This window comes from Neopsephotus bourkii, unplaced genomic scaffold (genome assembly GCF_033783945.1).
Source record: "Neopsephotus bourkii isolate Nb327-2 ecotype Australia unplaced genomic scaffold, CSIRO-AGI_Nbou_v1 NB_1768, whole genome shotgun sequence".
In the NCBI taxonomy this organism is placed as follows: domain Eukaryota; kingdom Metazoa; phylum Chordata; class Aves; order Psittaciformes; family Psittacidae; genus Neopsephotus; species Neopsephotus bourkii.
Window position 1 is genome coordinate 8607360 of NW_026902242.1, and position 16009 is coordinate 8623368.

Sequence of the window (16009 nt, forward strand, 5' to 3'; positions counted from 1 at the left end):
GTATCTGAGGGGCTTACCAGCATGTGGTGCAGAGACATTTGATGTAGCTCCCACCTTACTTACTGATTACACCGATAACACTGGTTAGAGCATGGCTGGGTAAGGAAAGAGCAACTGATGTCATCCACCCGCACTTGTCCCACACACATGGTACCTGACACTGTCCCACATGACATCTAGACTGGAGAGGCATGGATCTGACAGATGGACCACTCCCTGGATAAGGAATTGACTGGTTGGTCGCACTCGGGTCCTCTCCTCTGCACAGCCTTCATGGCCAGCTGTGTTGTAGCACTTCATCTGCCTGATGCCACTGGGTACCTGGACACTTGGGACCTCTCTGCATCCTGCTATCCTTCACTCACAACACCAGTGCCTGCATGCTGTCACCATCGAGCTCTAGCCAGCAGCTTCTCTCCTCTCACATCTCACATAGCCAGAACACCCTTCCTCTTATTTTATGAGCAGCCAACCACCATTAGCATCACTGCAATGAAGTGTTTCAGCTGGTCAGGTACTAAGAGTGAATAGGCAGTGAGACAATTCCCCCCCAGCTGTGTTGCATGCTGATCTTCAGGACCAATTAAATAGCCCACCACCGAGCCCTTCAGGGCCTACAGTTCTCCTTTACCCCCTCTATTTCTGTCAATGCAGGGTACAAGAAGTGAGGCTCTGCCACCCATGTGGGATGCCAAGGCCTTGGTTCAGTTGCCAGCCTGAAGCCTGTGCTCAAACAGGAATGCAGGCCGCAGCCCTGCCACTGGCCCCGTCATGACCATCTCCAGCTCCATCCCTGCCCTGGGCACCAACCCATCTCAAGAGGCCATTTTGGTGCAGCAGCCTCCATCTGAGGAGGGTTGAGGAGATTTTCTTCAGCCTAGAGAGAATCTACACTGTGTGCCAAGGTGCTTGGTGCTCCCACCTCCCTGACCAGAGCTGTGCAAGCACAACCCAATCCAGCACTCAGGTAGAGGGCCCTGCATGGAATGGTCTAATACCAGATATCACATCTTCCACCTTGCTTAGCTTAGGTTTCAGCACAGCTGCTGAGCACCACTGCTAGCCACCAAACACACCGGTTTAGGAAGTGCTGATTGATGAGACGCCTGACCTCAGTGGAAAGTTCTGCCACCATTTATTTAGCCAGCAGACCGACATTCAAGACCAAACCAGAATAAAATCTCCTGTGCAGGAGGAGGTGCCAGAGAAACACTTAAGCACCAGCAAGCTGTTGGTGCTGGGCACCAGCCCTGCACGTGTAGCCTGTGCCCAACCTGCAGCCCCACGTGCTGGCCCCACTCCTCCTGGCCGGGTTGTATGGCTGCGCAGCCCCCACGTGTCCTGCCTCTGCTGACACCCACTGCTGATCTGCGGCCCTAAACCTACAGGTAATAGCACTTGGGGTTTATTCTCTCTTTCTCTCTGTGAACTGCTGCTCAGGGTCCTGCTGTGGCTGGAGGGAGGCAGAGGAGCATCAGGTACCTGGTTTCTGCTGGGCAGACATCCGTGCAGTAGGTCGTCATCTCTTTCGGTTTGTGCTCTTACTCCAGGGTATCCTCTGGGCACTTTACCTGGAAGATCACAGCACATTATTTCCTAACAGGAGCTGGGAACTGGAAACTAAATTCATCCTAACATGGGAAACAACTGATTCAGAAAACTTCCCTTTTTTTGACCAAGTGAATCTTTGCACCCACTCCAAGGATCTTTCAAAGCAGTTCTGTGCTTAGGGTGATGACATTACTGCTTTCAAGAGATGCAGTGACAGATGACCCTGAAAGAACACAAGTTTTGAACAAAGAAAAGAACAAAGTGCTATGCCTTAGATCATTGTGTTTGAGAGCTGTGACCAACAGCAGCAAGGTCAGAGCAGGCAGTTTCCAGATTTCTTTATGCTGTTTGGAAACAGAGGGAAAGCCCCTCATCTGAGTGCTGTGGCCCTCCCCTAGAGCTCTTCTGCCCCAGAGGCAGTGTGTCCACTCACTCTTTCTTGCTGTGTTTCACTTCCCTCCCAGGTCAGCTTGCTGCCCAGGGTCTGGCAAGCGGTGCCCATACTTACTTTAACACCCCTGTGAGTTACTGCCTTGCCTAAGTCCAGTCTCATACCTGTGCAGCATACATATTGCATATTTGCTGGCAGTTACCCATCCCTTTGAGAGGGAAAACCAGGGCTGTTGCCACAGATGTGGCAGGTTTGAAGGCAGTTAATGCAGAAAGTGCCATGCTGTACACCATGCTTCCCACCCCATTTCCTTCTTCTCCCTCTGCTCAGTTCAGGTCCCTTCCCTCACCCAACACATCTCCTGTGCTGTACTTAATCATTTCATCCACCACAGTCACCCTTAACCCCTCCAGTACCTGCTCACTTCCAAGCTCCCCGCACAAGGAAGGAAGAGAATTTTACATGCAAGGGGTCTGGTGCATCTGCTTCTCCATGGGCATCCTGCTGGGAAAACCACTGGATGTTTGCCACTGTGGTGCTACTGTGGCACCCACAGTGCCTTCAGCCTCTGCCTTGCTTCTCTTCCTCCAAGCTCTGCTAAGGGTCTGGAAGGAGCCCAATACTCGCTGAGCTGCTGGAGGAAACAAACCCACACTGGCCTTCCATGGAGGGGGATGGCTACTGCCCAGTTCTCCCCAGTCTATGGTGGGGAAAAGCAGGACACACACAATACTGATGACCTTGTCCTTTGAGCCCCAGCCTGTTCCTGTTCCTCCAGCAGCTGCAAGATGCTGTTTTAAAGCCATCTCCATCCTTTTCTCACAGCTGCATGCTGCTGCCTAGCTCCTCTGATCCTGCAGCCACCTTATCTACCCCACTGTAAGCATTTCCAGCAGCACAGGATATGCTACCTTATCAAACTGCATCTCTGTAAAGATATTTTGTGCTCAGCCATACCCCATTTGTGCTACATGGCCTGCTTTAAAACTCTGCTCACTTCCTCCCTCCTCCCACCACTCTCTGATCTGCCTGGAGCATTTCTGAGCCCTGATGCTGGCAACTGCATTTGGGGCACAACACCAGCTCTAAGGGTGTCAGCCACAGCCCTTTCATGAAGCAGAGCACACCAGCATGGTTTGCCTGCCTTATACTTGAGCACGGAGGATGTTCTGGCATTGCAGACCTGGGCTGATGAAAGCAACCAGAGCATCAGCCATGTCAGCAAAGACATCTGCCTCATGCAGTTAATGAGCGTAACAATGTGGCAGCTTCAGCCTTCGATGTAAGGTTTTTTCCTACTGCTACTTCCTGTAGTTCAGAGAGTTTTTCCTCAGGTGACAGCCAACAGCTTCCTTCCAGAGTACAGCAGCAAGCAGCAAGCCTCTGTTGGGAATCCCAGAGCTGAGCACGTAAGAAATGGAGAGAGCTCTATGCAGGAGTCATGTTAGTGTCTGTGAGTGCCCAAGACACTCACATATCCCCCAGCAATTGAATTGTGTGTTTATCAGTCACTGAAGTCTGATTCTGCAGGCAGTGCTCTCACCAACTGACCACAAGGAGGTTTGAGTTGCTTGCAGAGGCAAATAACTGCTTAACCAGGCCTGTCCAGTCATGGTGTTCCTTCCTAAATCCCTGAAAGCTGTAGGGTTTCACTACTTCAGTCTCCTGTTAGAATGGCAAAAAACATATTTCAAATTTAAAGGTTAAATTCTTCCCAAAGTGCATTTAGATGCAAGCAGAAATTCAGTGACACATACACAGAAACACCAGTTCAGAGAACTGTTCCTTCTGCATGCCACATAGAGCCACTGCGCACAGGATGGGGTCTGATAAAAGCTGATTTTTATCAGCCCATGAACTCACACTCTTCACATAACCAATTTTCTCGCAGAACATCCTGCAGCCAGTGTGACACAGACTCAGTAGCTACTACTTAAATCTCATGGACTTTCCAGTGTGGCCAGATGCCTGCCTTGAGCAGGAGCCATCTCATGCAGCCCTTAATGGCAAGTTCGTTGTTCTGCATTGGTGCTCCCTCTTTCAGGTGTGTCTGTCTGCTTCACATCCACAGAACTGAGCTCTCTCCTGGAATGCATGTGCTTAAAATCAGGTTAATTCTTGCACCCCTCGCTGCCCTCTCAAGGAGTGGACAGCTCCATGCCTCAATCACTCACTTAGGGTTTCAAGCATGCCTTTGGGGTGCAGGAACTCAGATTCATCTCTCTTCCTCAGCTTTGAGCAGGAGCTCCAGGTTTAGGAGGGAGCCCAAAGGCTCAGAAACCTGCCCAGTTAGAACCAGAGCATGAGCACATGCCCCAAGTGACATCTGCTATGCCCTTGCAGGCCTTCACACCACTCTTCTGTCTCCCAAGCCAGCAGACCTGGTACAAGAGCTTTTGCTCATGGGTTGTGCTGGACTTTAGGTTTGGTTGCTGCAATCTCTGCCTAGTTCGTAACCAGGCTAAGGGTAATCTTGCCTCATTTGCACAGCCTGGCTAAAGGAATCCCATTGTCACAGGATGCCCTCACTATCTATGGGGTTTCTTCTCACTGATATTCCATCCGTCCATGCAAGATACCACTATTTAATAAAGACTGTCTGCCATGGCCTATTGGAAATGTACTTGGAAATATTTACTCCTAAACTGAGTAAACATAAACAAAGCTTGACAAAGGAAGCATCCCAGTTAGAGGCTGACTGAGAAGGCCAGCTTTGTAGACTGAAATTCACATTTGTGATGGGCAAAGTAAACATTTACTTAAACACCCTTTTTTTTATAGGATATGCATCTGTTAAGGGGTGGGAGGAAAGTGTTACCATGTCTTTTCTTGTTTCAGGTCTCAGAACATCACATAACTTCTGCAGAACAGGATAATGAATGTGTCCAACAACTGCAGTATCACAAGTCTAGAACTTTATCACCATGTCCGCCTCATTGAACTTGCTCTGTATAGCATCATTTTCTTGTTTGGAGCTCTGTTTAATGCCCTTGCCCTCTGGGTGTTCTTCTGCAAGATGAAGAAGTGGACACAAACAAGGGTGTATGTTATCAACTTAGTCTTTGCAGACTGCTTTGTCATCTGCACCTTGCCTTTCATGGCTTATTTGCTCTGGAATAAGTCAACCCGAGACAAACTCTGCCAGTTTATAGAGACAACGTATTTCATCAACATGTTAGTGAGTATCTACGTAATTACATTTGTCTCCATTGACCGATACATTGCCATAAAACACCCCTTGAAAGCCAGGACCTTCAGGTCTCCATCAAAAGCAGCCCTTCTCTGTGGGCTTCTGTGGGTCTCTGTGGTAGTCGGTGCCACTGCAAAGATTTGGCAGAGCCAATCCACCCTCTGCTTCCAGAAGGATACCTCCGTGCCTGCTGCTCTGAGCCTGATTTCCATGTTCTTCATTTTTATTCTTCCATTAGCAATCTTGACTTTTTGCTCCACAGAAGTGATCAGGAGCCTCAAGAGAAGCCTGAACACCAATTCACCAGAGGAGAAATCAATCCAGAAAGCTGTTCACATTATTTACGCAAACCTGATTGTGTTTCTAGTATGTTTTCTGCCAGCCTTCTTTGGGTTACTTGCCGGGTTCGTCATGGATACAGTTGGAGCTACCTGTTTCATGCTGCAGGTTATGAAGAACCTCTCCTCTGTGGCAAGGTGTATTGCCACATCTAACTGCTGCCTGGATAGTGTCTGCTACTACTTTGTGACCAAGGAGTTCCATGAAGCCCTTCTACTGCCCAAAACCAGCAGTGATAAAACAGATCAAACCCACCCCTTGCAGCCACATGCTTGCTAAAGAAAAGCAAGGAGTGGAAAGAGGGAGGCAAGAGGGCTGAAAAACTCAAAACAATGAAACCAAGTATCTCTGCAACATCAAGAGAAGACACATCCTCAGTGTTATTAGGATAACTGTTACCCTTTCTCTCTGAAGAGATCATAGAATCATAGAACAGTTTGTGTTGGAAGGGACCCTCAAAGCTCATCTAGTTCCATCCTGTTGCAATGAGCAGGGACACCTTCAAACTAGATCAGGTTATCCAGAACCACATCCAGCCTGGCCTGGAATGTCTCCAGGGATGGCACAAGGTCTTTGTTAGGTTTAGCACTGCTAAGTGAATTGCAAATTACACCCTATGCTTCTATTAATTTCACAGAGCTGTGTGAAAGTGTGTATGTAATCTCTGGTCATTAACAAGTCTCCATTCCACCCTCCAGTTACTCCTATGAGAATACAAGTGAACCATGTACATCTCCCTGGTTTTTTTTACATCTAAAGTCTATCAATCCTTACTGTCAATACATACAAAAAGAATATATCATCTTTTACCTCACTGTGTATTTCAGGCTGTTTGCATTATTAAATTAATCCAGTTTATTTATTTCATATTGCTTTGGTGGGGAAGGGGAAGGGTTCAGGCAGTAACAGCATCTTACTAAGGACATGGCCCTACGAAACACCCTAGACTCTAACTGTCCTTCCTCTTCAAGTCAATGCATCAGATAGATGAGAAGGATGAAAGCAAGACTTATTTGGTCCCATAAAAGCACAAAGTCGAGGAGATATCAGGGCTGAGCCCTGGCACAGACACCTCCTCTAGGGGCTGCTGCTCCCCCCCCAAGGAAGCCCTTTTATCTCTGTCTAGACCTTTGCCACCCATGCATGTGACCTGCATCTGCTGCTGCTCAATCTGCTCTTGTCACCTTTGGAAATGTGAGTTCAGGAGACACAAATTAATGGGACAAATCCTGAGGAAGCTAGAACCTGACTCCCATAGATAGACTGCAACTGCTGCAGCCAACAGACAGCAGACCCATCAAAATAACTGTCAAGTCCCACTGGTGAATGCACTTAAAACAGTTTCTAAAGGTCCTGACAGTGTGCTCACTGCCTTACCAGCATCTCTGACCAGTGACTGTCATTACCAGCTCAGGCTTTGCAGTGGTGCTGATGAGCAGTGTTAGACACTTCATTGCTTTGCAGAGGATAAGGCAGCCCATAACATCTGCCACCCTTCTTGTAAAGACGCTGAAGAGAAGCACTCTGGGACCTCTCACCCTGGGCTCACTATCACGGGGTGCACAAGCACTGACGTGTCCCCTCAGAAAGGCTGTTGGCCCCCCCCACCACACACACTTTGCAACCACACTGGCGGCTGCCCAGCCTGCTGTGCTCCCTGCGGGACCTTTTGCTGCCAGAAGGACAATTTGCAACCATTATGGGTTGTATTTCAGAAATCATTTGTTTTCCCAAGACTGAAAACATTAAATTTTAATTGCTGGGGTTTGTGTAAGGCGAGTGGGGGAGCACAGTCTGGGTGGGTGAGGATGGCGGTGAAGCATCCAGCTGATGCGAGCAGAACAACAGAGGGCACCAGAGACCCGGCTGTCCCAAAAGCTAAGTGATAAATGAAGCACTCTGGGGGAACAAGAGCTCATTGCTGTGTTTCAGCTGCCGACAACAGGCTCTGGGGCAGCTGTGCCCTGCATGGAGTAGCATATTGCGCTGATACCCTCGGACCTGGCACGTCCTCTCCCCTGTCACAACACCTGCATCTACACTGCAACCTTAAGGAGGATCAAACCACGCTGACGGTCCCACAAGCAGCAGGTAATGGCTTTTAATTCTCCCCACACCGAAGTGTGCTCTGCTCAGAACAGAATATGCTGTCTCACCTCTTAACTAAAGCGCTAGCCTGCTTGTTAGCATACATGCATGAGACCCAAGATTATTGTAACAAACCTCTCCTATGAAGACAGGCTGAGAGACTCAGCCTGAAGAAGAAAAGGCTCCAGGAAGACCCTTAGAGCAGCTTTCCAGTATCAACAAGAAGTCTGAAGAGGGAGTTATGACAAGAGCCTGTAGTGACAGGACAAGGTGAATGGCTTTAAACTGACAGAGGAGAGATTGAGATTAGATGTAAGGAAGAAGTTCTTCCCTGTGAGAGTGCTGAGGCGCTGGCACAGGGTGCCCAGAGAAGCTGTGACTGCCCCATCCCTGGCAGTGTTCAAGGCCAGGTGGGACGAGGCTTGGAGCAACCTGCTCTAGTGGAAGGTGTCCTTGCCTATGGCAGGGGGTTGGAACTGGATGAGCTGTAAGGTCCCTTCCAGCCCAAACCATTGTCAATCCTCACACGCACACAGACGCTTTGGTGTCCTCCTGCTTTCCAGCCACCTGTGTCTTCGGGGGGGGAGTCCTTCATCCTCACTTTGGTTTCACACCAGTTCCTCTTCTGTGCACCATGAGATACCCAGCTCCAGGCACACTGTAGCACACTGTAGGCTAGCAGGGAACGGCTGCAAGGTAGATGGTACTGCAATGCAGCCAAGGACCTGTGAGACTGGAAGCCCAAGAGAGCCAGGACACCGGCTCTATATTAGCTCCTCCATAAATTCCACCCTACAAATGACTGTATCCCTGTGGTTCAGTAATGACATACCACTTCTGGGGCTAGGGCAGGTGCTGTGCTTTCCTCTGTGGTTGCCAGCTCCGTTTTCAAGTCTCTGACACTAAAACCAGTTCAATCAGTTCATGCAACTGAGCATTTTCACTACAGTTTAAATGTGGATGCTTACAAGATGCTGACTTATAAGGCAATGTATTTGTAAGAGATTGTAGGAATCTGGGTGTTTTCTTCTCCTGCCTTAATGTAAACTTTTCCTTTATGAGATCCAGACTAAGTCCAATTCATCTTTCACAGCCTCCTTGCTGGTAGAAGACACCTTAAATATTTAAAGGAATACCAGGAGATAGTCTAAGTTCTTGGTTTTGTGTTTTCTGCTTTAGCAACATGTTAGCTTCCTGTTTTTGAAGGTTGAGATCAGACTTGTGCTCACATTCCCTTCTCTCTTTGGAGACCTCGGACTAGATCTGCTAGGGCTGGTGGTACTTAATGCTGAGGAATTCCTCCCCAACATCCTGCAGAGATAGTGGGTTCATGGCAGCATGACATAAGCCAGCTTGTGCCCAGACAGCCAAGTAGGCCAATAGCATCCTGGCCTGTATCAGCAATAGTGTGGCAGGAGGGCCAGGGCAGTGATCATCCCCCTGTACTGGGCACTGGTGTGGCCACACCTCGAATCCTGTGTTCAGTTCTGATGAGTTGATCTGCAGTGCAAGGGCAGGAGGAGCTCCAGAGCCATGAGAGTGGGGCACTGCAGCAGGCCCCAGCCCAGACAACCTGTCCCCAAGCTTGGTCTCATGCCTGCCCCCTTGTCTTACAGAGACAACCCGACATGGAGAACTGCACCAAAGACAACAACATGCGGAGTGGCATTGCGCTGTTTCAACTTACAGTCTACATCCCAGTGCTCTCTTTGGGGATCCCACTGAACGTGATTGCCTTCTGGGTCTTCTGCTGCAAACTCAAGAGGTGGACCGAGACCAGGGTGTACATGATCAACCTCATAGTCGCAGACAGTTTCCTGCTCTTTGCCCTGCCTTTCTTGATATATTTCACCACGTATGAGCATCCCATAGACAACCTGTGTTTCGCCATACAAAGGATCTACTTTACAAACATGCCTATGAGCATCCTGATCATCACCCTGATAGCGATTGATCGATACATTGCCATCAAGTTCCCTCTAAAAGCAAAGATTCTTCGATCCCCACTGAAATCAGCTTCCATCTGTGGGGCTCTTTGGATAATACTAATGATTTATTCCTACTTGAGTCCACAATTTCATAACAAAAAGGAAAAATTCTGCTTTCGGAAACAGTCTACTCAACCTAGTTACACAGCACTGGTGTCCATCATCTTTGGCTATTTTATTCCCTTAGTGATTGTGACTTTTTGCTCAGTACAAGTCATCAGATGTCTCAAGAAGAAGATGGTCACGAGTCCTCATGAGACAAAATTAATCCAGAGAGCAATCCGCATTATTTCTGTGAATCTGTGTGTGTTCACCGTATGTTTTGCACCCTTCTACATTGCTGTGCTCTTGCGGTTTGCAGTGGATGTTGCTGGAGCTTGTTCTCTGCTCTCGAAAGTTAGCGCCTGTGTTCACATCTGTGCATGCTTAGCAAACTCTAACTGCTGTTTGGATGCATTCTGCTATTACTTTGCAGCTACAGAATTTCAAGAGTTTCCTTCTCTGTTCCCCACTTGCCTGTCGATGAGGTGCAAGGTGAACCAAAGCCAAGAATCCCCGTCACCCACAGATCAAGTCATGACATGAACAAGGTGTAGCACACTACAGGTATTCAGAGCCACAGGGCTGATGAAGTTTTGAGGCAGAGGGAATAGGACCATCTACAGTATTTGCAATCATTGTAGCTACAGGCATATGTGCAAAAAGGGGCAATCCCTTCCAAGGGGTCTGATATTAACTTGAATTTTGTCCTTCTGTCCTCAGTGACTTGACTCCAGCATTGACCATAGTCTTAGACCATTGTATTGCAGCTTCAAGTGGGAGAGCCATGTGGGATGGAGAATAGATGATAAGGCCACTGTTTCCACCATGCACTTATTGGTACATAACATGCAATTAAACCTAGGAAACTGAGCACCCATACAACAATACACAAACCCACTTCTGGTACTGTTATACAGGTGGTCACTTAAAACCAAGGAAAAAAAACAAACATGTACTACAATGTCAAACCTAATACATCTGTGCTGCTCACACCAACCCATACACTGGTAGTTCCCTGCCAGCCTATATGATTTCAAAGCTTGCAACTATCACCAGGACACAGCTATTGCTGTGCATGGAGTAAAGACAGTGGCCTGAGACTATTGCCTGTTCCTGCCCTTTAACACTTGTATCAGCTTGTGGCAACACCCTGGCGTTTGTGGAACTAAAACCATTGTGGGTATAAATAAAGCCATTACTGTGTGGAAAAACAGAGCCCCACAAAGCATTGTAGACCCCAGAGCAGAACTTTTGCATTGTGCCTCTCAGGTATAAATCTGTGAAGACCTGATCTCACCCAAGCAACTGCTGTAAGCCCTGGTGACAGGTTTGCTGTACTTCAATGGGATCAGCTCCTCAGTAGGTGTCCTGACTGGTGAGAAGGGATTGCATCTGCTCAAGTTGCCACAGCCTCATGTTGCATGAATGTCGATGCCCAGAAAACAGCAATGAGCAACATGAAGCAGATGCAGCCATGATCCCTGCCTTACAATCCATGCACAGCTTTCAGGGGAGGCTTGATGAGAGTGAGGTGTGTGAGGCCCTTCTGCACAGATAGCACAGACCCACAGCTGAGGGCTTCTTGTCACTGCCCTATGTGATGAAGCATTGCTTTGGATTTCCTGCTTTTTCTTTCAGCTGCTTGGACAGTGGACAGCAGGGGTTCAACAGCTTTCCCACACTTCATTTTGAGACATTTAACCCTGAAGGTGTCCCTGCTCATGGCAGGAAGGTTGGAAATAGATGATCTTTAAGATCCCTTCCAACCCAAAACATTCTATGATTATACAGAGAACCTTAAGCTTTCCTAGCTGGATCCTGGACCATGCATCAACTAAATGTCTGGCTTTCCCGCTACAAACCTCTACAAACCTGTCCTTGCTGGCTATGCACTGCGTACCCTCCCACCCCACAGGGAAGTGACAACAGAGCAGCTCAAAACAGTTAAGCCACAAATGGAAATCCTGGGGCACTAGAAGAAAGTGCCCCATAGAGTCAGCATGGGAAACATTATAGAGTTGTTGAAATGCGTGTGATAGCTGTATCTCCTTTGGCTTCATGGCCCTTGACTCCGAGCGCCTTCTGTCTTGTAAATACCTAAACATTCCTCCAGCTAATGCAAATCCATATTCTGCTCATTTAAACCTACAGACAGCTAACTTTCTTGGTGACAGCATACAGATAGCTTCCCTAAAAGTGTCCTGTCACCTTCTAGTGTCTGCAGACCACATGCTGAAACCACTGTCTAGACACCGGCCAAACAGCATATGAAACCACCATTCCCATCACAGAAAACACTCCTCATCCAAAGATCAGATCTAACTGCTTTGTGTCAATACCCTGGCACAGGTCCCAGCATAAAAATGGATGAAACCATTCAGGTCAGTCAGTTGATCATTTATGTCCCACTTTTCTTTGATGTATTATTTAATGCTCTGACATTTGATGATCTTTCACTGCAAGCAGAGCACATGTGACCAACTTAATCACAGCACACACTGCTTGGCCCTCATTCTGCCTTTTAAAGTCTCTTTTCAAAGAGAGCAAAAGAAACCAGACACAAATTGTGTCTGAACTTTAGAATCATCCATTGCTTAAGGAGATGCATGAGTGTTGTCACCCTTGTAGCTGTCAGCAAATACACTGCTATTAACTACCCTTGGAAAGCAAGGGGCTTAGGGTCCCTGTTAGCCCATTCTCCTTTATGGTGTGCTGTCAATGCCCATGACAGGCATCACTTACATGTCCAGGCAAGAGGTGTTCGGCAAGGAAGACATCTTCTGTATTCAGAAATAGTACAAAGGGCCTTCAAAAACACTCTTTGCTGTAGGACCTCTATCCCCTTCTGGGCTTCTGCATCTCATTGGTTATAATGAATGCCTGTTCCAAACAGATTATTATGAAAATGTTAATTAATTTGAAGAGAGATGAAGGCTGAGCCGTATCAACCTGTTACCCTACTGTTAACCCAGAAAGCAAAACTACATACTCGTTCTCCAGACCCTGTCATGTTCATGTTTTCTGCCTGTTAACATGGGGAACCTTGCCCCATTTCCAGTGAGCTCTGTTGAAGTTGTCTACTCTGAAATACAGAACAGTAAAGCTTTTGTTCCTGTGGCCTCATGGATGGGCCTTGCAGGATGGCAAATAAAAGCTGCTCTTGGGATACCATTTGCTACTGCTTTATAACCAAAGAATTTCAGAGCAGTTTCTTCCCCAAGCGTAGAGTTTTCAAACCCAGGAAGGATCACAGACAAGGCACTCTGTTAAATAAGCTAAACAGCTTCCATGGTTGCACCCCAGCCAGCAGCTAAGCATCACGCAGCCGCCTGCTTACTGCCTGTCGGTGCCAAAACCAGTACAAATGTGCTAAAGCATTTATAGTTGGCATTCCTACACACAGCCAAGGTTGCTGCTGTATGAAGTGAGTGCTTCTCTCTTGCAGGAAGCAAACTGAGGCCTCCACTGTTCATGTTCTAAATTAAAAACATTAGGTGTTTCTCTTCCTCATTGTAAAATAGAAATTTGTTGACTTCACAATCCCAGTCATCATGAAGGAACAGTTTCTGTTGTCTGCACTGACTGCCAGGAAAACAGAAAAGGAAGCATTCTTTTGCAAGTGATAATAAAGCTATTTCATAGTATTATATCTATAAATAAATATTCATTCACCACCATTATACCTCAGAGTCCTCTATTATTAATGCTGAACTTATGCCAGAGATTGTGAAAAGAGACATAGCTAACATGGTACAAAAGCTGCCTTACAACAGGCTGCTTACAGTGCAACCCTAAGATGAGCAAGGAACTTTCTGATTACCTGAAGATGCAGATACTGCCTGGGACAAACATTAGCATCTCTTTTACATGTCCAGTTAGGATGATGTTAATGGTGGCTTTCTGACACCTGTCTTCAGTCAGAACAAAACCATGAGCGCTCCCAGTAAATGAAACAGCACCTTTGCCACAACAAACCATGGACCCTGACTCACAACAAACTAGAGGCCACCACACAGCACTGGAATAGCAAACCATGAGGACAGCAACACTGCTATCCACACATCTTTCCGATTTCCTTGCACAGAAGCCTGGCTCACAACAGTAGAAGGCAGCAGCCACAGTCCATCAGCGCTCCAACAAGCAGAGCTGGACCACTGCATTCTGCTGATGTTCCAGCAAGACAGAATCTCTCTGTCCCTTAAAAGGAAAAGATGCTGACAAAGGCTTAAACTTTAACTGAGGAAATAGATGCTGCTGTAAAAACTCAGGCTGTAGGGGAGGTGGAAGGGGGATGAAGTACACACAAACAAAAAGCAAACAAAAAAAAACAACATGCAAGGAAAAGCCTACAAAGTAGGCTCACCTCTCCAGCAGCTCTGTGAATGGTACCGGGAGCTCAGCAGAGTGACAGCAGGGAGCAGTACCCATGCCAGCTTCTGCAGGAACGTCTGTCTAGAAGACAGAGAGAAGACCCGAGGATGCTTCATGCCAGTGAGTCCCCTTCAAGCAATGAGCACAGCCTGTTGGCCAATGAATGTCTGTGGGCATTGCTGAGTGAGGTATCAGGCACTGGAAACCCAAAGCTGTTCCATTGCCAGAGGAACTGCTGCAGGGCTGCACAGCAAATGAGCCTTTACCTCACTACTGCAAGCTCCTCAATCAAAAGGGAGTGGCATGAACCGTGCCACTGGTGACAGAGGGAGCTCAACCCTAGGAAAATGTATTAAGGAGGGACGGGGTGCTTCCTCAACCAGCATAGCTGCTCTCACAGCCACCAGCGAATGGACATTGCAGGACACCTCACTGGTCATGTACCAGGAGCACTGCTGAAAGGGCTCATCATGCCTGCACATCACATCACAGCTGGTGAGGGGGAACAGCAAGTTGAGGGCAGTGACTGAGCAGGTAATTCCTCCTGGCTATTTGCAGACATGGTTATTTGAGCCCTGCAAGGCACTGCCTTTCCCCAGCCGTGGTGGAACACCAAAACGGTGGTGGAGAAACTGAGAGGGCTGGAACTGGTGTATTTTCAAAGGCTCATTTTTATACTGGCCACATTAGACTGAGAGAGCCTTTGCTAGATCTTCCTGTTGTCTGTTATGACTGATTCTTGTATTTTTTGGCCTCTTAACTTTTTCCTTATCCAAATCACAGAACTGCCGCAGGTATTGGCTGTAGTACATTCCCTCACCTCTGAAGAGGTCTCCTGGCATGATTCTTGCAGCAGCATTATTTTCAAAGCTAGCCAAGAGCTGCAGATGCACATAAATGCTGCAACACTGTCCTATGGTTTGCTTGCTCAGGCCCAAGCATTTTCCCCTGTTGCCCTCCACATGCAGCCTACCCCACATGGGACCCAATGCTTTTCTCTCCTCCACAAGTGGTCAGGCTCATGTCCCGCTCCATTCCCTTCCCTACTAAGTATCCTTCAGCTAGCTCTGCTCTGCAGTCATTTTCACAGTCACTGTTGGTAAAGCCCTGAACTATCTAAATTAACCACTGATTCAGACAAGAGTCTAGCTTCTAAAAGGTTTAATCTGCTTTTCTAGGAACTGTGCCTCTTAGTACTCCCAAAATGAACCTCAGCAGCTGCAGTATCACAGCCTGTGAAAGCTTTCCACTTGTCCAGCTGTGTGTTTACACCCCAGATTTGCTTCGTGGCAATTTGCTGAATGTGTTGGCGCTGTGGGTGCTCTGCTGCAAACTCAGCAAATGGACAGAAACAAAAGTACACATGGTCAACACGCCTATGGCTGACTGCCTGCTGCTCTTTGCCTTTTAAAACTTGATCCTAGTTCTGTCAGCTGAAGGTAGGTACATGGTACCTGGTTCTGGAAGATGGCTATTTCATAAACCCCTTAATGAGCATCTGTATCATCACTGTCATTGCAGCTGACAGGTACTTTGCAATCAAGCACCCTTTGAAAGCCAAGGTTCTGAGGTTGCCACTGAAGGCAGTTTTTGCCACTGGAATTCTTTGGATGGTCATCATCTGGGTGATCCACCGCTGATCATCTTCAGTTATTGCTCCATACAAGTCACTGCATAAGAAAGAAGAATGAAGACAGTCACAAAGAAAAGGTACTCAGTAAAGTCATCTACATTGTGGCAGAAAATACAGCTGTGTTTCTACCTTTTTACCTCAGCCATTTCCTTTGCTTCATAATGGACTCCATCAGCTCCAACTGTTCTGCAATACAGAGGTTTAATAATTCAGACTTTAATTTGATGGACTGTTCTTCAATAAGGCTAAACATGCCTTTAAGATTTCCTCCCCAGTATGGGATTTGTGTGACAAGAGTACAGCGATGTGAGAGATTACCTGTTGCCAGTGTGCTTTTTGTACTCCTTGAGTCTCACCAGCATGGGTGCAAGCTCTTCAGAGGTGAAAGCTCTGCCCAAATCAAACAGCCATTTTAG

The 16009-nt window shown here is 47.4% G+C and overlaps 2 protein-coding genes, 1 long non-coding RNA gene and 1 pseudogene across 3 annotated transcripts; 3 read left to right on the top strand and 1 right to left on the bottom strand.

Moving 5' to 3' along the window:
- Positions 1-1626: 1626 nt before the first annotated feature.
- Positions 1627-4728, bottom strand: LOC133225959 (uncharacterized). The gene is made up of 3 exons (XR_009729333.1): positions 3486-4728; positions 2359-2446; positions 1627-1774 (listed from the first exon to the last, which is right to left on the bottom strand). It is a non-coding gene; the product is annotated as an uncharacterized LOC133225959 (long non-coding RNA).
- Positions 4729-4759: 31 nt separating this feature from the next.
- On the top strand, positions 4760-5789 carry LOC133225954 (G-protein coupled receptor 35-like). The gene has a single exon (XM_061378936.1). The coding sequence runs from the start codon at positions 4818-4820 to the stop codon at positions 5748-5750; it is 933 nt and encodes a 310-aa protein (XP_061234920.1). The 5' UTR covers positions 4760-4817; the 3' UTR covers positions 5751-5789.
- A 1123-nt stretch (positions 5790-6912) lies between these two features.
- Positions 6913-10966, top strand: LOC133226048 (G-protein coupled receptor 35-like). The gene is made up of 2 exons (XM_061379163.1): positions 6913-7562; positions 9178-10966. The coding sequence occupies exon 2, from the start codon at positions 9188-9190 to the stop codon at positions 10130-10132; it is 945 nt and encodes a 314-aa protein (XP_061235147.1). The 5' UTR covers positions 6913-7562; positions 9178-9187; the 3' UTR covers positions 10133-10966.
- A 3613-nt stretch (positions 10967-14579) lies between these two features.
- LOC133226093 (G-protein coupled receptor 35-like) lies at positions 14580-16009 on the top strand (annotated as a pseudogene).